At 50.7% G+C, this 27,140-nt stretch overlaps 1 protein-coding gene across 7 annotated transcripts; it reads left to right on the top strand.

Moving 5' to 3' along the window:
• Positions 1–131: 131 nt before the first annotated feature.
• On the top strand, positions 132–25,198 carry Slc43a1 (solute carrier family 43 member 1). 7 transcript variants are annotated; one of them, XM_015477941.2, is made up of 15 exons: positions 132–446; positions 1,763–1,917; positions 11,191–11,371; positions 11,484–11,539; positions 11,657–11,733; positions 14,101–14,193; positions 15,749–15,883; positions 17,261–17,438; positions 18,826–18,996; positions 19,082–19,117; positions 19,323–19,461; positions 21,071–21,212; positions 21,445–21,518; positions 23,359–23,482; positions 24,488–25,198. In XM_015477941.2, the coding sequence occupies exons 2-15, from the start codon at positions 1,764–1,766 to the stop codon at positions 24,632–24,634; spliced, it is 1,707 nt and encodes a 568-aa protein (XP_015333427.1). In that variant the 5' UTR covers positions 132–446; position 1,763; the 3' UTR covers positions 24,635–25,198. The 7 variants fall into 7 exon arrangements, with proteins under 7 accessions (XP_015333427.1, XP_048644806.1, XP_048644805.1 ...); XM_048788849.1 differs by lacking the exon at positions 132–446 and adding an exon at positions 822–1,272; XM_048788848.1 differs by lacking the exon at positions 132–446 and adding an exon at positions 822–1,279.
• The last annotated feature ends 1,942 nt before the right edge of the window (positions 25,199–27,140 follow it).

The raw sequence follows: 27,140 nt of genomic DNA, 5'->3' as shown, positions 1-27,140 counted from the left end.
AGGGTGTAAATTCAGGAGCTGGGGTGTGTGCGGGAGCTTATCTGGGGACCGACAGGCGAGTCACGTGCATGTGAAACTCGACCTAGGGGGAGGGGAAAGGAAGGGAGCTCCCGCCCCTACCTCGGGGCGCAGCTCCGGACGCGTGTAAACACAACTATCAATTCGATAGATCACTTCGTTCCTACCCCGCTTCGTGGGTCCGTGGCGCCCGGCAGGTTCCAAGCTCCGTGACTTCTCCCAAGAGGGCGGAGGAGTCGAGACCACTGGGCTGTCGGGCTGCAATTTCAAGGCCCCCGGGTCCAAAGAGCAGAGAAGACCTCAGCGTGCGCGCAGATCAGGGCTGGGCCCGCCGGTCCCAGGACACCCGGAGTGTGGACGTGCTGCCAAGGGTCTGAGCTCCAGGGGGCGTTCGCAGCTGCAGAAGGCGCGTTTGCCCGCGACCCGAGGTGAGCCGCGTGTGAGAATCAGTGTCTTCAGCTGCAAGTCCGCTGAGAGCCACCCGGGCCGGTTCCGATAGACTCCCAGACTTCTCAAGAAAAGCCCGTTACCTGAGCTCTTGAGCCCTGCGGCCCATTATCCCCTCTCCAAGCGCGCCCTTCCCTCCTCTTTAACCTGGCCCAGTGGACTCTGGTGTTCCTCTCGGCCCCCCTTCCTGCACTTCCTCTGTTTGGCGCGACACTTGTCAGGAGAGACCTCCGGGAGCCCCTGAATCGAAAGCCCCTATTTCACAGATAAGGGTACTGAGGCTCTCCCGCCTCCCGGGAGAAGTGACTCGTGCTTCCCACCCCTTGATCTTGGGCTTTCTATTTTGCCCTTCCCAGTTCCTCACCTCTCCGCCTTCCTCGGTCTTACCCCATTTGTCTTGTCGCTCCCGCCCCCCGCGCTGACGGCCCCTGGTCTCCTCCCGCGATGGCTGTAGCCTTTCTCCCACCTCTGGTAAACACATTCGCCCGCCCGCCAACCCATCCGCTGCCACTGCCCTTATAAAGTCAGCTACCATCGGACTTCCTGCCTAAGCCTGAGCCCCCTTCCCTGGCTGGGGGGAGCTGGCGGGCTCCTAGGCGCGCGACTTAAATCGGGTCGCCTTGGGAGTGAGTGAGGGGCGCGTGGGGACGCCACATTGCCAGCCCTGGGTCTCCCTCCACGTGGCAGCTGTTGGATTGGCCCATGAGACTGTAGGGACACGGATCGCCTGGTGCAGCAAGCAGAGGACTTATTCTCGCCTGGCGTCAGAGGAGAGGAGTGGACTGAGAGGGGCAACAGGAAAGAGAGGTCTTTGGTTAGCCTCAGACTTCCCTTTCCTCCTCTTGCCTGCTTCTGGGGGGTCTTTCCTGGGGCAAGAGGCCAAAGAGGCCAGACATGGGCTAGGGGAGGCTTCAGGGCGCGCTTTGTACCTTACTGAATTTTGGAGACTTGGGGAAGTTCTGGTTTGGCCTCCAAGAGCTGGCTCTGCGCGCCATGGCCTGGGTGGGAGAGCCCGGCAGCACGCCAAGAAGCTTCTGTGCGCAGACAGGACCTTCCTTGTTTTTGATAGTGGCCCGGCGGGAACCCAGCGCCGCGTGCGTTCCTGGCACTGCCAGAGCGCGCCGAGCCAGCTTGGTAGAACTGGCTAGGAAGCTCTGGGTTCTATGGGCCTTCCATGAAGGTTCCATCGCGGGGTGGCACAAGGGATCTCAGGAGCTACCATGATGCAGTACCCTTCCCAGGGGCCGTTGGGAGGTCCTTCGCTCAGCGTTCTCTTTCTCTGCAATCTCTCGGCCAGAATGGCCCCCACGTTGCAACAGGCGTACCGCAGGCGCTGGTGGATGGCCTGCACCGCTGTGCTGGAGAACCTCTTCTTCTCTGCGGTGCTCCTGGGCTGGGCCTCCTTGCTGATCATACTCAAGAACGAGGGCTTCTATTCCAGCTTATGCCCAGGTATGCTGGGGTCGTCTGGGGCAGGGACCGCAGAGGGAGGAGGTGGAAGCTGAAAAAGACTATAGGTAAGGTAGAGAGAGAACAGGACTGCTCAAAAGGGGAGCCCTAGGCTGGGGATTGGATAGCCTCACTTCTTGACCTCTTAAAACTTCATCAGGAAATGGGTGACATTCTACATGCTCCACTTGGAATATATCAACCAACTGAATGCTGGGTGTCTGGCTGGGCATCCAGATCCTGGGATTCTTAGGCAGAGTCCTAAGTTTCTGACAGCCTCCAGTCTAGAAGAGGATGTAGTCTCTCTGAAATGTCTCACCTAAAAGGTGAGGGATTTCTTTGTGTGTGTTGAGACGGGGTGCTGGGGATGGAGCTCAGAGCCTGGAGCTCAATACCAATAAGCTACATCCCCAGTCTTTTCACTTTTTTTTTCTTTTTTTTAATATGTGTGTGTGGTAGTGGGGATTGAACCCAGGATGGGGGATGGGGGCCTACCACTGAACTACGCTTCCAGCCCTTTTAAAAAAAATAAAATTTTGAGACAGGGTCTCACTAAATTGCTAGGCTGGCTTACAACTTGCAATACTAGCCTTTCCTGTAGCTGGGAGTTACAGACATGTGCCACTGAGCTGTGCTCCCAAGGGATTTCTTGAGGTCTGCTGTTGTAAAGCTAAAAAAGAGAAAGGAATCCTCTAGGTGGCAAATGCTTGTAATTCCAGCCAACTGGGAGGCTGAGGCAGGAGGATCACAAGTTCAAGGCCTGCGTCTGCAATTTAGGGCCTATCACAAAAAAGGCCTGAGGATACAGTTTAGTAGTAGAGCATCCCCAGGAATGGAGACAGGGGGGGTCAGGGGAAAGCCACACAGAGTGAAATATGAATGTGAAGGACCTGCATTCTTCTCTTTGCAGGACCTTGGAGTCCCCAGGTTTTCAAATCTTCCATTTGCATGAAGTCCATAGTCCTGTTTCCTCTACAATGGGCATTGTGGAGGGTCTCTGTTTTCCTCCAATCATCTTGACCTTGTAGGAATGGCCCTGAATGCTGAAGTGAGAATTCTAAATGCCCCAGGATTAGTAGCTGCAGCCCTGGGCTGTCTGCAGCTGTCCAGGTGAAAGGAGTTTCCCTTCTGATGTCAGGGACTTGATGGGTTTCTCACTTCTCTGGGAGGAAAGTGCTTAGCTGACAAGCTCAGCTAAGGAGCCAGGTGGAAGTGGGGTTTGATTCTTTTCCTCCCTCCTTACCCCTTCCTCAACCTCCCTGTTCTAGAGTAAACTTGGAAGGAAGGCCAATTTGGATTTGATTCTCAGCTTCCACCATGTATACCAGCCGAGTGACATCAGTGAGTTCCTTAGACCTTGAGCTTGGGTTACTTGGTCTGCAGAATGGGAACAATAATATCTTTCCCAATAATAGTATCTGTCTCATTGTTGAGAGACTCATCCATGCTTGGTAAATGTTTCTGGCTTCTCCTGTCTCCTCAACTCAACATGTCTCACAGAGCATGCTGTGGCTGTGGAAGAAAACCAGCTCCCGTGGGTGGAGGTCAGGAGGTCTTGATCTCTGCTCTGAGCAGCAGCTGCCCCACCCTGGGGGCTGTCTCATCTCTGCCAGGGTTATCTGTAAGGAGCAGGCACATGCCTATGCCTCCTGGCCTCAGTTCTGTGGGCTGGAGGCTGTAGAGCTGAGCTGGCCTAGGAAGGCAGGTGGGTTGTTGAGGAGGAGGCCTAAGAGGAAGTGATAGGCATTTCAGGGTGGTCAAGAGGATCAAATCGTGGGTCACTAGGGGACTCATATGACACCCAAGTCCCCTCTTGAGTTTTCCCTGGAGACTGGAGAAGACCTGCCCTTGGCTACCCAATGGCTCCGATGCCCACCACTATTCCTGCCTTTTCCACCTGGAGCTGGTGGTGTTTTCTAAATCAGCTTCACTGAAGATTAATTTATATCACACATTTTGATGAGGCTTGACAAATTTGTACACCCCAGTAACCATCACCACAGCCAATATTTAAAACATTTCTGGGGCTGGGGATGTAGCTCAGAGTGCTTGTGCTTGCCAGCGTGCTCAAGGCCCTGGGTTTCATCTTAAAAAAGAAAGAAAGAAAAGCTATTTCTACCACCTCAAAACCTCTTGCTTCCCTTTTAAGGGTCCATCGTCCACCTGTGTCTTTAAAAAAATATGTAAAACAACTTTAGCAAGACAAAATTTACATATCTTACAAATCACTCAGAGTTGTACAGTCATCATCTCCATCAATTTTAGAACATTTTCTTTCCTCCCAAATGTAACCCTCTACCCATTTAGTAGCACCCACTCTCCCCACTCTTCCTTCTACCCCAAGCACTCTGCAGCTGCTCCTCTACTCTTTATTTTCTGTTCTTTCCTTCCTTAATCCATCCATTCTTCCCTCCCTTCCTTCCTCTTCTTTCTTTCCCAGGATTGAACCCAGGGGCCTTACCACTGAGCCATCTCCCAGCCTTTTTATTTTTTATTTAGAGACAGGGTCTCACCAAGTTGCTTAGGATTTCACTAAGTTGCTCAGGCTGGCTTTGAACCCCCGATCCTTCTGCCTCAGCCTCCTGAGCTGCTAGGATTATAGGCATACGCTCGCACGGCTAACTTTAACATTTTGAAGAGCCTTCAGACTATTTTCTTAAGTGGCTACACCATTTTACATTCCCACCAGCAGTGTATGAGGGTTCCAGTTTCTTCACACACTCGACAATATTTGTGATTGTTCATTTTTTATTATAGATATAAAAAATATTTATTTTTTTTTAGTTGTAGTTGGACACAATACCTTTATTTCATTTATTTATTTTTATGGGGTGCTGAGGATCGAACCCAGGGCCTTGCATGTGCTAGGCGAGTGCTCTACCGCTAAGTCACAACCCCAGCCCCTTATTATAGATATTCTAATAGCTATAAAGTAGTATAATTTTTTGGTTTTGATTTGCATTTTCCTAATGGCTAATGATGTTGAGCGTCTTTTCATGTGCTTATTGGCTATTGGTATATCTTTGGAGAAATGTCTATTAAAAGCCTTTGCCCATTTTTAAATTGAATTATCTTTTTATTATTGCTAATTAATAATTAGTTATTTTTAGTGTTGGGGATGGAACCCAGGGCCCTGCACATGCTAATCATGGAATTCAGGGCCTTGCACATGCATATCATATGCGTTACCCCTGAGTTCCATCATGAGCCCTTGTAAGAGCTCTTTATATTCTAGATACAAGTCCTTTTTCAGATATATGATTTGCAAAAGTTTTTTTCCACTATGGATTCTTTTTATCTTCTTGAAGGTATCTTTTAGTGCATGATAATTTTGAATATTGACAAAGTCCTATTGTCTACTTTTTTCTTTTTCTATTCTGTGTCATGAATATGAAAGCATTGCTTAATCTAAGGTCACAAAGATTTACCTCTGTGTTTTCTTGGTTTCATAGTTTCAGCTCTTACACTTAGATTTTTGATCCATTTTGAGTTAATTTTTGCATATGGCAGGAGGCATCCACCTGGTATTTTGAGTTGCTCAAAAGTGGGTGTGTATCTAAGTTTGGCTGTTTAGGATCACTAGAGGTGACCAAAGTGAACCCTTCTTTTTCTCAGAAACTTTTTGTCCATTCTTAGAAAGCAGAGTACAACATGCCTCTTTCCCCCACTTCTCTCCCATTCCAGCGACTCTGGCCTAAACTCCCTCGGCTGTCTGGCTGATCAGAGATGCTGTTCCTTGTTCTGTCTCAGTCATGTTGCAGATCAAAAGTGTCAACTTTCTGCTGCTTAGAGCTTCATACACTGTGGGTCTCTGCCTCCTTCTACCGTGTCCCAGGAATCTAGTATCAGACCAGGAAACTGTCCCCACAGAGGCAGGAAAGGTCTCTTCCAACTCAACTTTGTGCTGGTTGCCTGATTTGAGCCAGTTCCTCCATGTGTTAAAGAGGACCAATAATCCCCACCTGGTGGGGCTTCTATGAAAATGATTGAGAGCAAGCAGCCAAAATTTAGGCTTCCGGTAAGGGTTGTGAATATGTTCTAGACCCACCTTCATTCCTCATTTGCTGTGTGCCTTAGGCAAGTCATTTATTCTTCCTGGATCTCATTTCTTTCCAAGTCTGTTAATGAGGGTACAGTTGTCACCTTCCCACCACAGAACAATGATGTGAGAATTAAAGGATGTTGTTTAATACATATGTAAAGGAGCTCATTATTGATGTTTTCATTTGTGTAGGTTTTGGAGTTCTCTGGCCATACCCTCTGTCTTCTTTCTTTCTTGATGGGTATTCACCTAAAGGGACGTCACAGCTAGTGCGGGCTCTGTTACCCAGAATATAGGCAGTGGCAGCTCCGTTTATCACGCATCCTTATATATCCAGCATAAGTGCCAAAATGATAAAACAATCAGCAAGTACTTGGAAGCCTGAGGCAGGAGGATTGCAAATTCAAGGTCAGTCTCAGTAACTTAGCAAGACTCTGTCTTAAAAAGTAAAAAGGACTGAGAATGTAGCTTAGTGGTAAAGCACCCCTGGGTTCAGTCCCTAGTACAAAAACAAAACAAAACAAACAAAAACAGCTATCACTAAAATTCATTAAGTCTTTACTGTTTGTGAGTTAGATTTTTTTAGTCTTCACCATAAAGCTGTGATACAAGTATTATAACCTCATTTTATAAAAGAGAAACCTGAAGTTCAGAGATGCTAAGAAACTTGCCTAAGGTTACCTAGCTATATTTTTTTTGGGGGGGTAGTACTAGGGATTGAACTCAGGGGCACTCAACCACTGAGCCACATCCCCAGCCCTATTTTGTATTTTATTTAGAGACAGGGTCTCACTGAGTTGCTTAGTGCCTCACTGTTGCTAAGGCTGGCTTTGAAATTGCAATCCTCCTGTCTCTGCCTCCCGAGCCACTGGGATTACAGGCATGCATCAAGGCACACAGCTCACCTAGCTATTTTATAAAGAGCAGAGTTAGGATTCAACTTCAGTTTTGACCCCAGAACCTTTCTGCTGGGCCTCATAGGAATAGCATAGATATCCCTGATCTTATGTTTCTCCTGGGGGAGACCAGCCATAGACAAGACTGGCTAGAGCTCTGTCCTAAGATGTTTTGGTGAATGTTACTGTGCCAAGTGCCAAAAGTGAAGCATCAGGAGGTTAGGAAGGGAACATGACAAGCGGAACAAAGAAGATGAGATCATTTTGTGAGTGTGTTTGTGCCTATGTGGCAGTCTTCAGAGCCAGCCTCTCGGGTACTTGAGACCACTGTCCCTGTTTCACAGATGGGATAATGAGAAAGTGCCAGCAGCATAGCTAGTAAAACCAGAATTCAACAGGTGAAAGCTTAGCCATAATCCCATTTTCCAGTGTTTCTCAGACCTGATCATTTTCAGTCCACCTTCAAGATTTTACCATATCTGGGTGCCACAGGTACTAGTATTTCAAGTGCAAATATGCTTGAAATCTCGAGTTTGATGTTGTTATACATATTATGCATATTCGTCTAATAACATATATGTAGTATATAAAACATGTTATATGTAAAATATAATGTATAATATAAAATATATCATTATATCATATATTATAAGATACTATATAGCAGTATATTATATAATAATATATCATACCCTTACATAATGGTATAGTCATATATAATTAATTAGTATATATTATATGAAATAATATATATTATGTGTCTTTATATATATATATACATTGTGTTCACGTGTGTATGTGTGTGTTTTACTAGGGATTGAACCCAGGGGCATTTTACCACTGAGCCTCACCCCCAGCCCTTTTAAATTTGTATTTTGAGACTGGGTCTCACTAAGTAGCTCAGACTGTCCTCGAGTTTTTGATTCTCCTGCCTTAGCCTCCTGAGACACTGGGATTTCAGGTGTGTACCACTGCACCTGACCATATATATATTTTTAATACATTCACATATACATACATATGCCTGTTTCCATTATACATTTAAATAACCAATAACTGTGAAACCTCTGAAACCATTCCATGTACCACACAAACCCATCTGAGTGCCACCTGCACTGCACACCACACACTGGGAAACCCTGTTTCCCTGACTTCTGAGCCCAACTCTTATCACTGACTTACTGAACACATTCTCCCTGTTCCATCCCATGCCTCACTTTACCTCTCTATGAAAGTCAGGAAGTTGGATGCAAAGACTTCTGTTGTAACTGCCTTAGATACAGGTCGAAGAGTTCTTTGCATCTTGGTTGAGAAGCCTTACTTTGACCAACCACTCAGTGATCAGGCCTGAGGAACTACTGTTCATATCAGTCAAACTCACAAGAGACTGATGATAAACCAGAGGAAGTGATGTATTAATTGACCTTGAGTCGTTAGCAGTCCATTGTGGTGGATTCTCTATCACTGGAGAAGCACATGTCCTCGTCAGCACTATCTGGTACTTGGGAAAAGTACCAAGCTGGCCAGTGCAAGACATCGAGGACCTATGGTGGGATGGAAAAGTGTTGGCTTTGGAGATCCTCTTGAATTTGAACTCTCCTGTTAGGAACTGAGTGACTGGCCTGGGGTTGTAGCTCAGTGATAGAGCGCTTGCCTGGCACGTTTGAGGCACTGAGCTGGATCCTCTGTACTGCATACAAATAAGTAAATAAAGGCACTGTGTCCATCTACAACTAAGAGAAATATTTTTTAAAAGAAGCTGGGTGACCAAGTGGTTTTGCTCTTGAGAGCCTCCTCATCTCTAATGGGGGCCATTGTATTCACTTTTGAGGGCTGTTGAAAGGCTTAAATGAGATTCTGTATGGAAAACTGAGGTACAAAGGGGTGTTCATTGAAAGTCAGTGGGATTGATTATGAGTGAAATTGTCATTTGATTGTGAAGAACTTAGGGGCAGGGTCAATCTCCAGTTCCAGGATTGCAAATTCCAATGCTAGGTCAGGTCAGACAGATGGTGATAACTGAGTGCAACAGGGCAGGTGTATGATAGCATATATCTGGAAACTGAGAGAGATGAGGACTTGTGTGACTTGGGAAGGCCAACCCTGGCAAAAAGGGGAGACCTCCATCCAGCTCTGGGAATGGCCAGGTCTCCTGACTATTTTTTGCTTGTTTATTTTGAGATGGGGATAGCCTCAAACTTTTGGGCTCAAGCAGTTCTCCTACCTCAGCCTCCTGAGTACATACCATCATACCTGGCTGATCTTCCAACTTTTTTAAAAATATTTTTTAATTGTAAATGGACCTTTATTTTGTTTATTTTTATGTGGTGCTGAGGATTGAACCCAGTGCTTAAAAGTCAGAAATCTGGATATTTATGTGCTAACTCCTGAGTGTGTGTGTGTGTGTGTGTGTGTGTGTGTGCTGAGCATTGAACCCAAGGAACACTTTACCACTGAAGTACAATACCTAGTCCTTTTAAAATTTTGAGACAGTCTCACTAAATTGCTGAGGCTGGCCTCAAACTTGTGATCTTCCTACATCAGCCTCCCCAGTTGCTGGGATTATAGGTGTGCCTAGCCCTTTCTCTTTTCTTTTTATTCTGAGACAGGGTCTTATTAAGTTCCCCAGGGTGGCCTTGAATTTGCTATCCTCCTGCCTCAGTCTCCTGAGTTGCTGGGATTATAGGCGAGTGCCACTATCCGGGCTACTAATCCTGATTTTAAACTGGCACCCCATTACAATTTATAACATTATAAGGGTCAACACTGCCAGCCAAGCAAAACTTGGGTGGGGTTCAATGCTGGTCATCTCATTGCAGACCCTGGTCTAAATTATCTTTCCATTTCTTCTTGCTTTTTGCACTGCCCCGACACAGTGTTGACATATGGTCAATGTCCCGTAAGTGGGTGGGGAAATGAACAGTGATCATAAAGACCACCAAATTACAGGGCTAGCACGAACCCAAAAGCTGTGTGGTCTAACCCCCCCTAACCGCTTCCTCCCGGTGCCTTGGTACTCTCCCCAGCCTCCTGACAGCTGGAGACAGTGGGGGAAGTCCCCATCACCCAAGACAGTTCCTTCCGTGGGTGGCCAGTGCTCAGTCTGACAGTTCTCTATATTGGTTCTTATGTTTACACACAAATCCAATTACCCTTTGCTGCCTGAAGGCCCTTGGGATACCTGAAGTCAGGGGTCACTGCTGTCCCCTCCCCAGCATGTAGGTACCATCACAATTCTCTTCCAACATCTGAGACTCTTTAAATCAGCATCCGTTTTTTTTCCCTACCATCTAACATAGGCCCCTTGAAAACTAGCAGCTGCCTGTCTTACTGTGGGATCCCAGCACCTGGAGGCTGTGTTCCTCTCCCCCTTCCTCAGCCATTTCGGGAGTGCCTTCCTGGAGGCAGACACTGTGCCGGGTTCTCTATTCCCTGAGACATCCTGAGGAGCCTGTGGCTTAGGCATTCCCTGTTTATAGCAGGGGCCTGAGGCTCAGAGGCAGTTGCTTGTCCACAGTTGTCACAAAGTTGCTTGTGCAGCTAGTACGGCTGTTAATGGAGACCCCCAGCGGTCTGCCTCCAGGGTGCGAGTCCTGAATTTGCCCTTGGCAGTGCTGCCTAGTAACAAATTGGAGGTGGTGGGGCAGCCCCCTCATTGACTCAGTGAAAACTGAGTACAAGTGATAATCATTCTCTGTCCCCCACATTGGCCTTTCTCATGGTCTTGTCACAACCCCAAGTTGGCAGTTTACCTTGAGGACAGGTTCTCCAGGTGAACTTTTAGAGTCACAGAGGGCAGTGCCTCAGTTTCATCGTCTGGAGGATGGGAAGACTTGTTTAACCGACAGAAGGGTGGTTGAGAGTTAATATAGGAACAGTTTAGAACGGGACCTGGAACATAAAGTGCTCAGCCAATACTGGCTTTATCAGAATGTCATTTATCTAAGTTTTAAGTGACTTCTTATCACGTGCATTAGAGTGCCTCTCAACAACTTTGCCCCTTGACTGGGGAGCACTTCCCTTGGAGGCCCGCAGCCCCAGAAGCTTGCACATTGAGTGAGGTTATATGTGGTAAATACTTGGACGTCCGTTATCTCATTTGAGCTAGTGGAGGCCCTAGGTTGAGTATGTATTGGCTGTCCTGGGATCAGATACTAATTGTGGCCATTTATGGAGCCCCCAGCCCCCAACAGAGTAAACATGACTCCAGGCCACCCCCAGGAACACCTAGGTTGGTTTGATCAGGCCTGGGATTTGAAGGCAGGACTCTGGTTCAGGCTGCTCTTATCTCAGCAGCTTCTGCTTTTCTGTGCTGAATGCCCCCTTCCCCCTCCTCAGCTGAGAACATCACCACCAACACTACCCAGGACCAGCAACACCAGTGGCCCAGCTGTGACCAGCAGGAAGAGATGCTCAATCTTGGCTTTACCATTGGCTCTTTCCTGCTCAGTGCCACCACCCTGCCGCTGGGGATCCTCATGGACCGCTTTGGCCCCCGGCCCCTCCGGCTGGTTGGCAGGTAAGGTGGCTGGGCTGTGGGAGCTAGAGGACTAGGAAGATACTGCAGCCCCCGGTGGGGTGGGGCAGGGGAGGCTCACAGGTCAGCCCTGCCCTTCCCTGTGTCCCCACAGTGCTTGCTTCGCTGCATCCTGCACCCTCATGGCCTTGGCCTCTCGGGACACGGAAGGTGAGCTGTCTGACCTCTTGTGCTTCCACAAGAAGAGAATGGGTGGAATGAAGGGGGATGTCCTGGCCTCCCACAGCTCCCCAAATACCCTCACCTGCCCCTCTCCCCCCTTCCCAGTCCTGTCTCCATTGATATTCCTGGCGCTGTCTCTGAATGGGTTTGGTGGCATCTGCCTCACGTTCACTTCACTCACTGTGAGTATAACAGGCCACCCGGGTGCAGAGTGGGGTTAGCAATGGGTGGGGCACTGGTGGGGGAGGGGCTCAGAGGGTGTCGATCAGGTGCATGTGTGTGAAACTGTGCAGGTGGCAGCTATGGGTGGGTGTGGGTCAGTGTGTGTTCACCTAGCCCGTGAATGTCGGATGAGCTCCATTCTAGGCACAAACACAGTCTGGGTCTGCAGCACAAACAGGATCAACCATGTCCTCACCTTCTAGGAGTTTCCATTTCAGAGCTAGGAGGAACAGAAAACCCAATAAGCAAGCAAACTCATAAATTATGTCAGTAGTCACAAGTGCTAGGAAGAAAATTAAACTGGATGATGTGATAGGGAGGGGAGAGGGAGCAGCTGGAGATGGTGTGTGTACCTTTGCTGTGTGTGTGTGTGTGTGTACTGCTGTCCATGTGGAAGGGCAGGAGTGGGAGTGGGTAAATATATCTATGAGGTTGAATATGAAATTGCCAACATTTGTTCGTGCTTGATCTATAAAACTGACTTTTTCACAACTTCACCTATTACTTATGTGTGTGAGTTGTGTATGTGTGTTTATCGAAGTGTATTATGTTTGTAGAGGTGAGTAATATAAGGAAGGGTTTAGAGTGTGTCGGGACACCTGGAGGTAAGTGGCCTGGGCCGCCTTCGCCTTTGGTTTAGGGTTGTTTATCTCGGATGCGGTCCAACTGGGAGTTTTGGGCAGAATTTCTCCTCACCCCAGCAGCCGCCTATAATTCCAGCTGGGGACATTTCACAACTCTCAAGGAAACGGATCCCTTCCTACCCACAGCCCCTTCCCGCTGTGCAACTTGGCTTTTGTCCCCAAATCCCTCTCCCTTCTCCCGGGGGCGGGCCTGCGGCTTGACCTCCCCACACCCTGCCCAGGCCAGCCAAAGGGGCTCCGCCCGCGGCCCGGCGGCGGCTCCTCGCATCTTCTCCGGCCGGTAATCTCCAGCCAATGGCAGTGGCCGGCGCCGGTCCCGCCCTCACCCCGCCTCCCACCGGTGTTGCCCCCTGCCCGCGGGTCAGCTCCAGCCCAGCGCCCAGGGCTGCAGCGGGTTGCTGTTGGCGCCGGCTGCTTCCTATCCGCTCCCAGCCTGCCAGTGCGGGTCAGCCTGCGGTTAGCAGGGCTGGCCTTGTCCTCCTCATGGTGCTGAGCTGACACGGCCCTTGAGGAGCCGGGGTCCTGGCCCTGGCCTCCTTCCCTGATGTCGTTGGCAGTGTGCCTGGCAGAGAAAGAGGGTGCCCAGGGAAACCTCTGCCCAAATGGGGGATAACTTTGCTCCACTCCCTTTATGGAGTCACTCCGGGGGAGGGAGGAGGACAGCCCAATTCTCTGTGTTTAAATATTTTCCTTCTCAGAGCTATTTTGAAGTCCATTTACAGAGCCATGAGCCATTTCCCCCTCTGTGGAGGAGGGGTTAGGCTCTGCATGGCATGTAAAGTCCTACTCATCTATGGGATGTGGTGACTTGGGGAGGGTGATAGGGCCAAAGGGAGATGTAAGCAAAGGACTTTGCCCTCTCTTCCCCTGAGGGCCTGGGTCAGGCCAGGAAACTGGACATACAATCAATCCTTTACTGGTTGGAGTTCTGCATCTGCTTTGCCCGCCAGAGCCACCTGTCCTGTGATCATCAGGCTTCTTCCTGCCCCCTCCCAGTCTCTGTCTCACCTCCATGGCCCTTTCAGTGATTCCTCCTAGTTCAGTAGGCTGGGGTTTTGGGTGCCATCAAGAAGTTTAAGGGCACCATTTTAGTTATAGAGTCAGCCATGAGCACAGCCTTCAGGCTGGATGCAGAGCAGGGGAGAAAGTCTTTAATAAGCTTTGTGAACCCGAGGGCACTTCTTTCCCTCTTGGCTTCAGTTTTCTCATCTGTGAAATGAATTGAACCTGATCAGCGTTTCTTAACACCGGTTCAATGGGGGTATTTAGAGGTGTAACACAATCAAGGGGTTTCATAAACAACCAACTTGGGCAACTCCGGATTAAATGGAATTTAAAAAGTCTCTCTAGGAGGTGCTTCTGGGAATCTTTAGGTGCTAGTGTGCATTGTAGGTGTGCCAGAGGGGGTCAGAGTACAGTTTTCTATATTGATTTTGCCTTGGAACCTCCCCTCCCCACAGTACTGGGGATCAACCGAGCACTCTGGGCATACTAGGCAGGCGCTCTACCACTGAGTTACATCCCCAACCAAGGGCTTTTCCGTTGTATCTCTTGGTGACATTGTTGCTGGAACCTACGTTTAAGAAATGCCCCCATGGAGCCTCCAAGATTTCTTGGGGGGCTCTGGGCAAGGGGAGCCCTAGGTGATGTCAGGCTATTCACAGTGCCATTCTTCTCCCCCAGCTGCCCAACATGTTTGGGAACCTGCGCTCCACTTTCATGGCCCTCATGATTGGCTCCTATGTCTCTTCTGCCATCACTTTTGGAGGAATCAAGGTATGGATGTTCTTGAGGGACCAGTAAAGTCACCTGTCTTTTTACCTTGATGCTAGAACTGGGTGTGACTGGGTGAGTAGTGGCTATTGTGTCCAATGGCCCTGTTCCTGCCCATCATAGGTCATTTCCCACCATTGTGCAGAAAAGCACTGAAGCATCCTGGCCCTACTGCTCCCAAAGGTCAGACATCTCCACTCTCCTCTTTCCTTCACCAATGTCCCAGCAGACCTTTCTTTTCTCTCCTGGACCAAGCAAACTTCCTCAGTCTCTGATCTTTTCTTTGTCTAATCTGCAGTCACCTGACTTCCTGACTGATATTAGAAAACCATTGCACAGACTCACAAGTCAAGGGCTCGACTCTCTGGCTTCGCTCAGCCTTTTGAGTCATACCTTCCTACTGGGGAGGCTGAGTGAGTTGGTCCAAGGTCACAAAGTGAGTCTATGCCAGGTAGCTCATGGACAGGTCAGCCTGGTGACTTGGGAGCCTAGACGCCTGAACTTGGGGCAGGCTGGAGGTTCTCAGTTTCTTCCTCTATTAGACTCTGTCAAAGGCTTCTTTTCTTTTTTTCTTTTTGCAATCCTAAGGCCTGAACCTAGGGCAGCTCTCAAAGTGCTGTTTTTCCCTGGGCTGGGATATGTTCCTTAAACTCTACGTTGGGTAGTTAATTTTTGATTTAAAAGGCATTTCTGCTCACCCTCTCATAGGAGTTGGAGAGTGTGTGAATGGGCCAGCTGTTACTCCCACACATTTGGGGGTATGGCCCTTTTAAGCTCAGTCCTGTCCCCAGGAAGGAAAGCACCTTAAGGCCCAAAGCCAAGGAGCGCCAGAGGTTTCTCCCAGAAGGCAACTGGAGCTCTGAGCAGGAGCCTGGCAGTCATCCCAAGTGGAGAGTGTCAGGGAGGACACGAGGAACCACAGCATCTTGGTGCACAGGGACTTCACCCACTAGAGGGGATGTCTCATTGAACCCAGTCAGTGCAGAACCGAGTTGTCCTGGGGTTAGGAGGCCTTATGAGGGCAGAGGACTTTCGATCCCCATCCTCTTGGTGCACCTGGAAGCACCTGTTAAAGGTGAGATAAGGTTTTTCAGATTGGGTTTGCCTTTCCCCCAGGGAACGTGCCAGAAAGGGACAGAATAAACACCGTTGGGTCTGGTAAACCCAGAGCTTTAATTTTCCTTTGTACAGAATATGAAATGACTTTTTTTGTGTGTGTGTGTGTGAAAATAAACATTTTGTGGAACCACAGACAAAATATGTGCCTTTTTAAGACCATAATTGAGATTTCCAAGACATTCGGAGTGAGTGGCCAACAACTTCAGCACTTTGTGGAGACTACTCCACACTTCTTGAGAGGGGCTTGGGTGAATGAGGAAGAAGATTGGTAGTTTTTGGGATCTGACTCTTAATTTCTGACTTTACTTTTTTTCAATTGCAAATTGGGCACGCGGAATGGGGAAGAGGAGATCTTTAAGGCATCTGAGAGCTGGGTTTGACCTCTGTGGGGCCTGGGGCCAAGCAGCCTCCTCCATGGGCTGTCCTGCTCCTCCCACAGCTGATCTACGATGCTGGGGTGCCCTTTGTGGTCATCATGTTCACCTGGTCTGTCCTGGCCTGCCTTATCTTTCTGAATTGTGCCCTCAACTGGCCCATGGAAGCCTTTCCTGCTCCTGAGGAAGGTGCTTACAAGTGAGTGGCTGGAGGGGGTGGGGGTTTGGAGTGGGAAGGGGACTCCCTCTTGCACCACTGAAGGGGAGGCCAGGGCCCTGAGGTGTGACACAATCAGCTTTGGAGAGAGACCTACACTTGGAGCCCCGCTTTGCAAATGCCTTCATTTCTCTGAGCTCTGCTTTCTCATCTGTACAGTGAGAAATTCTATCCATTCACAGGTGTTTTGAAATAATAGAACCGGCCCACAATGGGTGGTCAAAATATGGTGACTGTTGAGCCCAGTGGTGTATGCCTGTAATCCCAGTGACTTGGAAGGCTGAGACAGGAAGACTGCAAGTTCAAGGCCAGCCTCAGCAACTTAGTGAGAACCTGTCTCAAGAAAGAAAGAGAAGTAGGGATGTAGCTCAGTGGTAAAGTTCCCCTGGATTCAAACCCAGAACCAAACCAAACCAAAATCAAAACACAACACACACAGACACTCAAAACAACAACAACAAAAACCCATAGAGAATATTATTGTTATTATCCTTTCTGTGTTTGGAGATCAGAAATCTGGTATACCAGCAATAGCACCAGATACTTTTTGGACCCAAAAGGGAAGATGTAGAGGAATCAAGCAGACTACCTGCTGTGGGGCAGCTGGAATTCCAGCTCTTCCCAGCTTCATTTCGACTCAGCAGTGACAGAGGGTGGTGCCCCACAACCAGCCACATAGGGTGGCAGTCATGTAGCTGACATTTATGGAGTACCTACTCTATGCTGGCACTGTACTTAGCTCCCATACCATTCTCTAATACCTGTGTGTCTCTGTTAGATACTTCATTAATAACAAAATGCAAGCCGGGCACAGTGGCACATGCCTGTAATCCCAGGGGCTTGGGAGGATCGAGAATTCAAAGCCAGCCTCAGCAAAAGTGAGGCACTAAGCAACTCAGTGAGACTCTGTCTTTAAATAAAATACAAAACAGGGCTAGGGATGTGGCTCAGTGGTTGAGTGCCCCTGAGGTCAATCTCCAGTATCCTCCCACCCTGCAAAAAACCCCAACAACAACAAAAATAACAAGATGCAAAGAACAAAGTGATTTTCTGAAGGTCATCCCATCGAAAAGGGGGTAAGTTGAGGTCAGGCGACCTCAGAGTTTGAATTCTCCCTGCTGCCTCTTCTGTAGGAACAAGTGAAAATGATTCATTTGCCGTTTGTTTGTTGGTCTGTGCCTATGCTGGTCTCTGGGCCAGGCTCTGAGCAACAGAGATGAGCCCTCCATTAGGGAGCTCATTAGTGGGTCTGTCAATGCTAGGGATACTTGACACTCTTGGGACAGGCTGGGATGGCACCCTGGAGTTGAGGGTGGCCTCTGTGTGGCTGGTTTTCTTATGCTGTGGCCTGGTTGCCTGCAGGAAGAACAATCTTGCTGGACTGAACCTGGACCACAAGCTCACGGGTGACCGCTTCTACACCCATGTGACCAACGTGGGTCAGCGGCTGAGCCAGAAGGCTCCCAGCCTGGATGAGGGGGCTGACGCGTTTCTCGCATTCCAGGACGCCCGTGACACCTCAGAAGACCTTCCTGAGAGTAAGTGTCTGGTCGAGGTGCCAGCACTGGGGACTGGGAGGGTGCATTCTTAGACCAGTGAACATCAGTCTCTTTCCACTTCTGTTCTCACACTACCCTGGGATGCAGGAGGAGCACACTTCCCATTCACAGATGGGGAAGCCAAACTTTAAACAATTCTGGCAATTTCAGACTTGGGGATACCCTGCTTGGTACCCTGGGTGAGGAAGGGAGGAGCAGAGTCTCTTGGTCTGTCCAGCAATTGGTTCACTCAGGGTCCCCTGCAATCTCTGAGCCTGTTGTGGCAGGGCAGTGGAGCTTTCAAAAGATGCAGCCCTCCTACTCCTGGCTCTCCAGCGCCCCCTGCTGTCTGCAGGAGGAGCTGCATCCACCTGCTTGGGTCACTTCTCAAGGCGTTGACTTGGGGATATAGCTCAGTTGGTAGAGTGCTTGCCTCGAATGCACAAGGTCCTGGGTTCAATCCCCAGCACCACACCAAAAAAAAAAAAAAAGAAGAAGAAGAAGGCGTATATCCTTTGGTGAGAAATGATGGGGTTTGAGTCCTGCTTCCTATGCGGTGGGCTATGTAACTTGGGTGGATCACTTGTGCTTGATCTCACCTTCCTCACCTCTCAAACTAGCACTAATAAAACCCACTCAGCTGGGCACGGTGGTGCATGCTTGTAATGCCAACCCTGTGGGAGGCTGAGGCAGGAGGATTGCAAGTTCTAGGCCAGCCTCAGCAACTTAGCGAGGCCCTATGCAACTTAGTGAGAACCTGTCTCAAAATAAAAAAATAAAAAGGGCTGGTGTTGTGACTCAGTAGTAGAGTGCGCTGGGTTCAATCCCGGTACCAAAACCAAAACAAAAGCACCCACCTAAATAGGCAAGTTAGTTGTAAGGGTTGGATTACATCATGGACATGGGACCTCTTTGTAAAGTACAAAATTGGTATGTTCAGGAGAGTGGTTATTCCCACTGCCCATCCCCATGGGACAAGTGGTCAAGGGCAGGAGCCTGAGTAAGGCCAACCTGCTGTTCCGGTCCTGTGAGCTCAGGCAGGATCTGTCTGAACTACAGTTTCCTCATCTGTAAAATGTGGTAAAGAGCTGGGCATGGTGGCAGGCAGTTGTAATCCCAGCTACACCAGAGGCTGAGACAGGAGGATCCCTTGAATTTAGGAGTTCAAGACCAGCCTGGATAACATTGTGAGAGGAGATTATTGTAAGATTTGGTTCAATGGAATAGCTCGTAGTAAGTGCTTCAGTTATTATTACCACACAAAACACCGCTGTAGAGATAGTTACTGAGCGGTCCTTCTCCAGAGTCACATAGTTAGTGTCCCAGCCCCCATTAGGCCTGCATGAGCTGGGACAAACAGAGAGAAACTGAAGTTCTGGGGGCCTAGGGGCACCCCCTGCTGTCTCTCCACAGTCTGTCCCCTTCCGCAAGAGCCTCTGCTCCCCCATTTTCCTGTGGAGCCTTGTCACCATGGGCATGACCCAGCTCCGAGTTATATTCTACATGGCCATCATGAACAAGATGCTGGAGTACCTCATGACCGGTGGCCAGGAGCATGGTGAGGCACTGCTGAGGCCCAGGGTTGGGGCATAGCAGGGTCACCCTGGCTGAACTGGCTCACTGTGTCTCTCCCCTACCCACAGTGACGGATGAGCTGAGACAAAATGTGCAAGAGACAGGTAGGGAGATGAAAGCAGGGCCCAGGCCCACCGTGCCGTCGCCTGTTCCCCAGGTGCTGGGATTCCTCTGGGCCTGGGCCTACCCTGGTAATCCGGGGATCCAAGAACCTGGGTCAGAGGGAGGCTGTTTGTCTGCTGGAAGTGGGTGGCCGTACCCACGGGGCCACTAGCATCCTGACCCCACTTCCCTTCCTGTCCTGTCCAGTTGGGTTCTACTCCTCCATCTTTGGGGCCATGCAGCTGCTGTGCCTTCTCACCTGCCCCCTCATTGGCTACCTCATGGACTGGCGGATCAAGGATTGCGTGGACTCCCCAAATGAGGGCACTGCTCTCGGAGATGCCAGGTGACCTGCCCAAGGATGGAGACAGCAAGTGGTCAGACAGTGCTTTTCATTTTCTCCATTCTTGCACATACAGTGTCTCATTTCATTCTCCTCCGAGTCCTGGGAGGGTAGGAGTACTTCTCCACTTTTACAGATGAGGAAACGGAGGCTAGAGGGGGCATGGCTTGCTTGGTCATAAGAATAGCTTAACAGTGAGGACTGACTCTGTGTGAGGCACCTTGTGTGATCTGTTTAGTCCTGCAGCAGCTCTCTGAGGTGGGTATATTATTGTCCTTGTTTGCAGATGAGGAAGCTGAAACACAGGGTCACATGGTTAAGTAACTTACTCAGGACCCCACGGCAAGCTCTAGAAACTATGTCATAAAGGCCGTACTCCAAAGTGTTCTTAACCCACGAAGTTCCGAGTTTTTGATTCGTGAATGTCTCAATGAAATTGATAGAGGTGCATTAAAATAGAGTAGAAGTAATAATCTAGAGCTTATATATCCTTTATAGATATACATAACCTAACATATTACATAATGACCTCAAATACTGTAATCATTTACCAATTTTCTCAAAAATACAGAACTCTAAAAACATAATATCTATTTCAAAAGTTTCCATAAGTGGTATATTTATTGTCCCTCATCTGGGACCATGGGGCTTACTGAGTTAAAGCTAGGGGGAGATGGAATTGGTGTATGAGATTTATTGCTGCGTAACTAACTACCCCATCTTTAAACAAAAAACACTTACCATCTCATACAGTTTCTGGGAATTGGGAATTTGGGGATGACAGCTGATTCTGACCCAGGGCCTCTCATGAGGCTGTGGTCGAGCCTCGGGCCAGGGCCACAGTCATCTGAGGACTGCCTGGGGCTGCAGAGCTGCTTCCAAGCTCAGCCGCGTGGCTGTGGGTAGGAGGGTCAGTGCCTCCCCACGAGGGACCACTGGGTCTTGAACACTGTGTCTCCAACCGGTCTTCTGACTGCTTTTGGTTTTTGTGTCAATACAAATAGTCCCCATTTGTCCTGAGAGGATGGGAGAGAGACACCAGGAGAGAAGCCATCTAAGGAACACTCCAGGGGCTTCTCTCTCTACCAGCAGTGCCCCAACCTTCCTCCCTGACCCTGTGCTCCTGATGGTCTATTGGTCCAGGATAGATGGGCAGCGTGCCCTCACCCCAGCCTACTGACCTCTCTCCTGGGCTGGCCACAGAGCTCTGGATCATGCCAGACAGAGGAGCTTTCTGGTCAGTCAGAGGCCCAGCTGTCTAGACCGGCGGCTGACTAGACCGGCGGGAGAGCCGTTGTGAAATTCCCTTTTCTCTACCATTCTTCTCAGTCTTGATTCTAAAATTGCAGTGTGCATCAGAAATGCTCCGGGCATTTGTCCTGCAGACTCCTGGGCTTCACTCCTGAGGTTCTGAGACCTGGGGTCAGGCCTGCATTCTAGGAAGACATCCCCCCCCCAATCTGATGCTTGAGTGGTTAGTTGGGGGAACCACACTTCGAGAGAACGGTTTTCCTGCCTTTTCTTCTGCCCCAACAATCAGGGGCAGGGGGCAGGGCCTGGTTGAGAACCAGGGAGGTCCAGGTGATGTCCAGTGATGGCTTTTTCTCCTCAGGGATGGGGTCACCACCAAGTCCACCAAACCACGCTACCGCAAGATCCAGAAGCTCACTAATGCCATCAACGCCTTCACCCTGACCAACCTCCTCCTTGTGGGTTTTGGTTTCACCTGCCTTATCAGCAACTTACACCTCCAGGTGCCACTTCCCTCTGTCCCCTCCCTCTGCCTCCCACGATCCTCCAAAGGGACGATCCACCAGGGCCTGCCTTCTGGAGGCATGGCTCTGGCCTCTGCTCAGGGTCTGTTTCCCGGGTTCCCAGGTGTTCTTAGTACATTGGTAGCAGGTGGGGTGGGAATGTGTAGATGACTTGGTGAGGCCCCGTGTCCCTCTGCACCCTGCCTTGACGCTGTCTCCCTTTTGGTTTCAGTTTCTGACTTTTGTCCTGCACACCGTAGTTCGAGGATTCTACCACTCGGCCTGTGGGGGCCTGTACGCTGCCGTGTGAGTCATTCAGGCTGAACGCCTTTCCCAGCTTTGTCCCCATCACAGAGAAAACCAGGGTAGAGCCAGAAGGGCCCCTCGCGTCCCTTCAGTACCTCTCCTGCATGCTGGCCTCTCAGAGTTGGGGGGCTTGGGGGGCCATCTGGTCCACTCCTCTGAGCCCCTCTGATCATGGGGAGCCCACCTCCTCCACATCAGCCTTCCCTCTGCAGGGAGACTCCCGTTGTTGGAAATCTTCCTTGGGGGAAGCTGGAACACGTGGTTTGATGACAGAGGCGCTGGTCCCTGTGTCTGCTGTCAGAAATGGCCTCCACAGTGGCCTCCCTCCCCCCGGCTGCCCTGTAGAACACCCCCTTTCCTTATGACTTTCCTTCTCCACCTGGAACAGCCCCGTGTCCCTTTCTCTCCTAGTTTCCACTGCCAGGCACTGCTGAGTGCCTCCCCTGCGGGGGCCATGGAGTAATAAAGGACATTACAGTAGCGATGACAGAATCTTAACTGTTACCGGGGGCCTCGTCCACGGCCGGTCCAGGCCAGGAGGCTTGGCCATTGCTCCCTAGTGTGAGCCTCACGGCAGCATCTCGGCACCGAGCAGCCCCTCCCTGTCTTGAACTTGTCTCTGTGTTTGTTCAAGCCAAGGGCTTACAGTTACCCTTGAGTCTTCTTCCTGCTCCACATTCGATCCATCGGCCTCCTGCCCACATTCCACCACCCCTTTGACTCCTTCTGACCGCCATTGCTGCGACCTCGGGCCGAGCCACTATTGGCTCCAGCTTGGATCACTGCAGTGGCCTCCAAATAGTCTCTTGAGGCTTGTCCTTCTTCAGTCCTTTGTGTGTGTGTGTGTGGTACTAGGAATTGAACCCAGGGATGCTCTGTCACTGAACCATATTTTACTTTTTATTTTGAGGCAGGGACTCATTAAGTTGCTGAGGCTGGCCTCCAACTTGTGATCCTCCTGCCTCAGCCTTCCAGGTCACTGGGACTAGAGGTGTGCCCCACTGTGCCTGGCCTCCTCAGACCATTTTTACACCAGTGGCCAGAGTCCCCTGGTAGATATAAATCTCTTCATGTCACTAGTCTCACTCGAGAGTAAAAGCCAAAGGTTTATTATGACCTAAAAATCCCTACAAGATCTGGCCCCCTCTCCTCACTCCCTCACTCTTATGCCTCAGAAGCCCCAGCATGTTACGCCCTCGGGGTCTTTGCACTCGCTGTTCCCTCTTGCTAGAACACTCTTCCTCCAGATGTCTGCCAGGCTCACAGTTCCACCTCCTCCTCTTCTGACCTAGGAGGCCTCATCTGCGGAGGCCTTCCCAGGCCACCCTCTCTACAGTTGAAGCCCCCCTGACCTCCCCACCCTCTTCTCTGCCTGACCTCTTTCCTCAGCACCTAGACTGTGCTGTGTTCACGGTCGGATGGCCACCTGCTCCATCAATGACAGTGTCACCCTGTGAGGCAGGCATCTTTGCTCGCTTGGTACATAGCTTTATCCCCAGCACGTACATCAGTGCCATTTGTGGCAAGAATAAAGTGAGCAGCCAAGTGGGTTTCATGCTATCCCTGTTATTCGAGGAACTGGGGAACAGAGAGGTTGAGCTCCTTATGATGATCACACAGACAGGAGCTGTCAGACCCGCAGGGCTCAGGGCCCAGGCATGCACCCTGAAGGGCAGGGACCAAAGAGCACATGCAAGGCCAGTAGTCCTCTTCCTGGTGAGGTCCTCCCTGGCCACCGTCTCTAGCTAAGTTCTGCTCTGCTTGCCAATAGAGTGAAGTCTGGGGAGGGGGCACAATGGGGGGGGTTACCCCTGATTCCTGGCCCCCTCTCTGTGGACAGGTTCCCATCCAACCATTTTGGGACGCTGACAGGCCTGCAGTCTCTCATCAGCGCCGTGTTTGCCCTCCTTCAGCAGCCGCTCTTCATGGTGGTGGTTGGACCCCTGCGAGGAGACCCCTTCTGGGTGAGAGCCAGGGTGGGCTCAGGGCACAGGGAAGAGGGAGGGGGACTCGTATGTGATAGCATCCCTCATTCCGCTTATCTCAGCTGGGAGGCACCTCAGAGGCCTAATCTGGGGATTCCCAGGCTGGTGCCCATCAGAACTCCTTGTGGAGTGTTAAGAACGCAGGTCCCCGGCCTCCTGAACTGGCCTCTCTCAACCCGGCTCTGTTTTCAGTAAGCTCCCAGGTGAGTTGCACGGTGGGCCAGCCCTGATCCTCGAGCCCGTGTTTAGGAGCCCTGGTCCCTAAGGTCCTACCAGGGGTCTTCCCTGCAGCACGGATGTTATTTGATAGGCTTTCCCTTGCATTGAACTGACATCTGCCTCCCTGAAACCAACTTCTGTCCTGTGGGGCCTCCCACATCATAAATCCTCTTCCCCCAAGATCTGTGATGAAAGAACTGCTCCCGCTCCTGGAGAATTTGCTGTGTGCCAAGCACGCTGTGTACCTTTTGGCACTTAATCTTTGCCACAGTGGCCGAGAAAGAGGAGATGGCTGGCCCCGAGTCACACTGTGTCTTGTGGAGTGGAATGTGAACTCATTCACTCTCTTGGGCCTTGCAAGTCATCTGTCCCGCAGTCTGTCCATCTCCGTTCCTTTGCCCAGGCCTGAGAGCCGCTGCTCATCACCCCACATGGCATCCCATTGGCTAATATCCCATTGGCCCATGTCCCATTGCAAAGGCAGCCTGTCCACCGAGAGAGTGCCCCATTGTGTGGCCCCAATCCAGGCCCTGCCACTTACTAGACTCCAGGGTTTTCATCTCAGCCACTTGGCCAGGCTGCTGAGCATTAAATGAGATACTGGTGGAGCAGCGATCGCCTGCACTGAGTGCTGTTTCTCATTCTTCCCTAGGACTTGGAGCAAAAATGACTGCCTTCTCCTCTGCGTTGGTGGCTAAGGCGGGTCTCTGAGGATGGTGAGGTTTAACCAGCACACACTTGACTTTCTCTTTCCTTTCCCTAAAGGTGAACCTGGGTCTCTTGTTATTCTCACTTCTGGGATTCCTGCTACCTTGCTACCTCTTCTACTACCGTGCCCGGCTCCAGGGGGAGTATGTCACCCATGAGCCAGTCCCACAGAAGACGCTCAGCATCTCCAAGGGGGCAGCATAGACGTCTGAGGCCAAGAAACTGGATGACGGGAAACCAAGGCTTGAGAGACCAAAGGGAACACCCGGACGGCTCCCTACCTGTCACATGTGCATGGAGCCCGGAGCCGTGCATTTAAAAAATACCAAGAGAAGGTCTATTTTTATAGGGACTTGCAAAAAGGGGTGGGGATAACCTTAAGACAATATTTCCCAAAGCAACTCTCCAGGGACTGAAGAAGCCTGTGCTGGAGGAATTGGGCCTTCTTCCTTGGACAGAGGAGACCAAGGCGTGAGGCTGCCCTTTCTCCAGGCCTTTGTCCCAGGGGCCTCAAGGGTCCTGTCTTCTGGTGCCTCTGGAGGACTGTGGGGTCAGTGAGCAGGCTACCCCTGTGGCCCCAGCTGCCAGGAGTGTGAGTACCTGTGTGTGCTGTGACATACCTTCCCCCAGAGGAAAGGGGGCTCAAGGTACTGGCTGTGTCCTGTACGGGGTGCGGGGACAAGCCCCTTGCAGGACTGGAGGGCAGGTTCCCTCTCTGGTGCTGCTGCTCTCAGATCCAAGAGGAAATAAAAAGGGAGCGGGAGACTGGCTGGCGTGTACCTGTGCTTTGGGGCAGTGGCGGAGCGGGAGGGTTGTCTGTCCCCTGTCCCTCCTCCCCCGGGCTCAGCGGGGCATTATGTAGTGTGCCTGCAGTGCCAGGCTGTCCTCGGGCTGTCTGGCTCACCTCCCCGTTCTCTCCCTGCCTTGAGTGCCGGGAGGAAGTCTGAATCTTGCCCCCTACTTCCCAGGGTTTGGGGTGTATCCAGGAAGCTGGCCTTTTTCCACACAGTGGATCAGAGAAGGATGCTTCAGAAAGAAAACTAAGGGATGACTCAAACTTTCCCACCGAGGCATTTCTGGGGCTTGCTGAAAGCAACACCTCTTTGTAGTCTCCTATTTTATCTTAAAACTTCATGCAAATTTTAAGCTTTATGTTATGCTATATTTACATTTGCTTTTTTTTTTTTTTCCGGTTCTGGGGATTGAACCCAGGGTACTGTATCACCGAGTGAGCTATGTCCCCAGTCCTTTTGTTCTATCTTATTTTGAGATGGGGTCTTGCTAAATTGCTGAGGCTTGCCTCAAACTTGTGATCCTCCTTCCTGCCTCAGCCTCCAGATCCTTGGTGTCACAGGCATGTGCCACCATACTCAGCTATGTTACTTTTAACATTAAAGTGAGACTTTAAAATTATCCACATTGAGGGAAGACATCATCTTTGAGGAAAAGAGACCGTTCCGGAAGTTGTAGCTCATTTACCCTGCACCTACTTGTGTTCCTGGGACATAAACCTTACCAATTAAAGTCACAGAATGGAGGGGCAACTAACTGTGGTTGAGGATCTGTCCGTTCTCTACAGTGTCTCCTTTCATCCCAACAATAGCACAAGAGGTCGATATTGTCATCCTGTTTTGTAGATTGAGGAACAAGCCCAGAGAGGTTAAGGCAGAAATCAAGGACACACAGTGGTGAGTGGTGAAGCTCATCATGGAACTCAGGCAGTCTGCCTGCAGAGTCCTAACCCAAGGCCTTCCCTGGCAATCAGGGGTGAAATGGAGACCCCAAGCTTCTTTCCAGTTATCAGCAGCCCTCTCTGGGCTGAGAGTGACCTTGACAGCCCTATCCATCCTCCTCTCCCCCATTTCTACTCTTGAAAAGGACCTGGGAGGTAGCATCCCGGATAAACCATATTCCCTCTGTCTTATTAAATTTTCTTGAGAAGTTAATGAAACAGACTGGCCCGCCTGTTTTCAATGGAGAAAATGTTCAGAGAGGTGTGAGACTTGACCAGGTCACACTGCACATCCCTGGCTGCTCGCAGCTGACTTCCAACATTGCCTTAGCAAAATACAAGATCAGAGTTAGCGCCCACCAGGGGATCCTGCCGGTTCCCAGAGGCCCTGCCCGGATCTCACTGTGCTCTCCGGCCTTCCCCGTAGTGTGGTGAAGATTGAGCAAGAAATGTGAGATCCCACCGGATTCTGGGTGGGAAGCGGGGCGTGCGCGCCGGGTACCCGGTGCGCCCAGCAGGCGGCGCTGCATGGCTGTGGCTGGCGCAGCCTGGGACCCGGGCTGGGGGCGGTGAACCACCCGCGGAACCCCACACCCTGCCCACTAGTCCTCCCCTCCCGGGGCTCGGCCTCCTGAGCCTCTAACCTGGACATACTCTGCCCCTCCTTTGAGGTCTCCCCGTGTCTCCCCGGACCCCCAACCTTTCAAGCATCGTCTCCAGCCCCACTGCCCACCCCCACCATGGAAGGAAGGGGTCTCACGCTCAACCCTGCCCGGCTGAGGCTTGGGACCGGGTGGGCGATGCAGGCAGACCTTTGGGCCTCCTAGGAGAGGGGTGCCATCACTTTTCCTCTCCCGGGGATGGGGGGAGTTTGGGGAGGGGGCTGGGCAGGGGCGGAAGCGAGCTGGAGCCGTGTTTGTCGCGGCGCTGCGGAGTAGAACAGATGGCTGGGGAGGGGAGAGGGTGCGTGGCGGGGAG

This window comes from Marmota marmota, unplaced genomic scaffold (assembly GCF_001458135.2).
Source record: "Marmota marmota marmota unplaced genomic scaffold, marMar, whole genome shotgun sequence".
NCBI classification, from domain to species: Eukaryota; Metazoa; Chordata; class Mammalia; order Rodentia; family Sciuridae; genus Marmota; species Marmota marmota.
The sequence above is the reverse complement of the archived record's forward strand: the minus strand, read 5'-3'. Positions and strand labels throughout refer to the sequence as shown.

Coding starts and splice junctions, on each gene's coding strand:
- Slc43a1 (XM_015477940.2), top strand. CDS start 1,686: ATGATGCAGTACCCTTCCCAGGGGCCGTTGGGAGGTCCTTCGCTCAGC. Junction 11,734..14,100: donor TCACGTTCACTTCACTCACT/GTGAGTATAACA, acceptor CTTCTCCCCCAG/CTGCCCAACATGTTTGGGAA. Junction 17,439..18,825: donor CTCAGAAGACCTTCCTGAGA/GTAAGTGTCTGG, acceptor CTGGGGGCCTAG/GGGCACCCCCTGCTGTCTCT.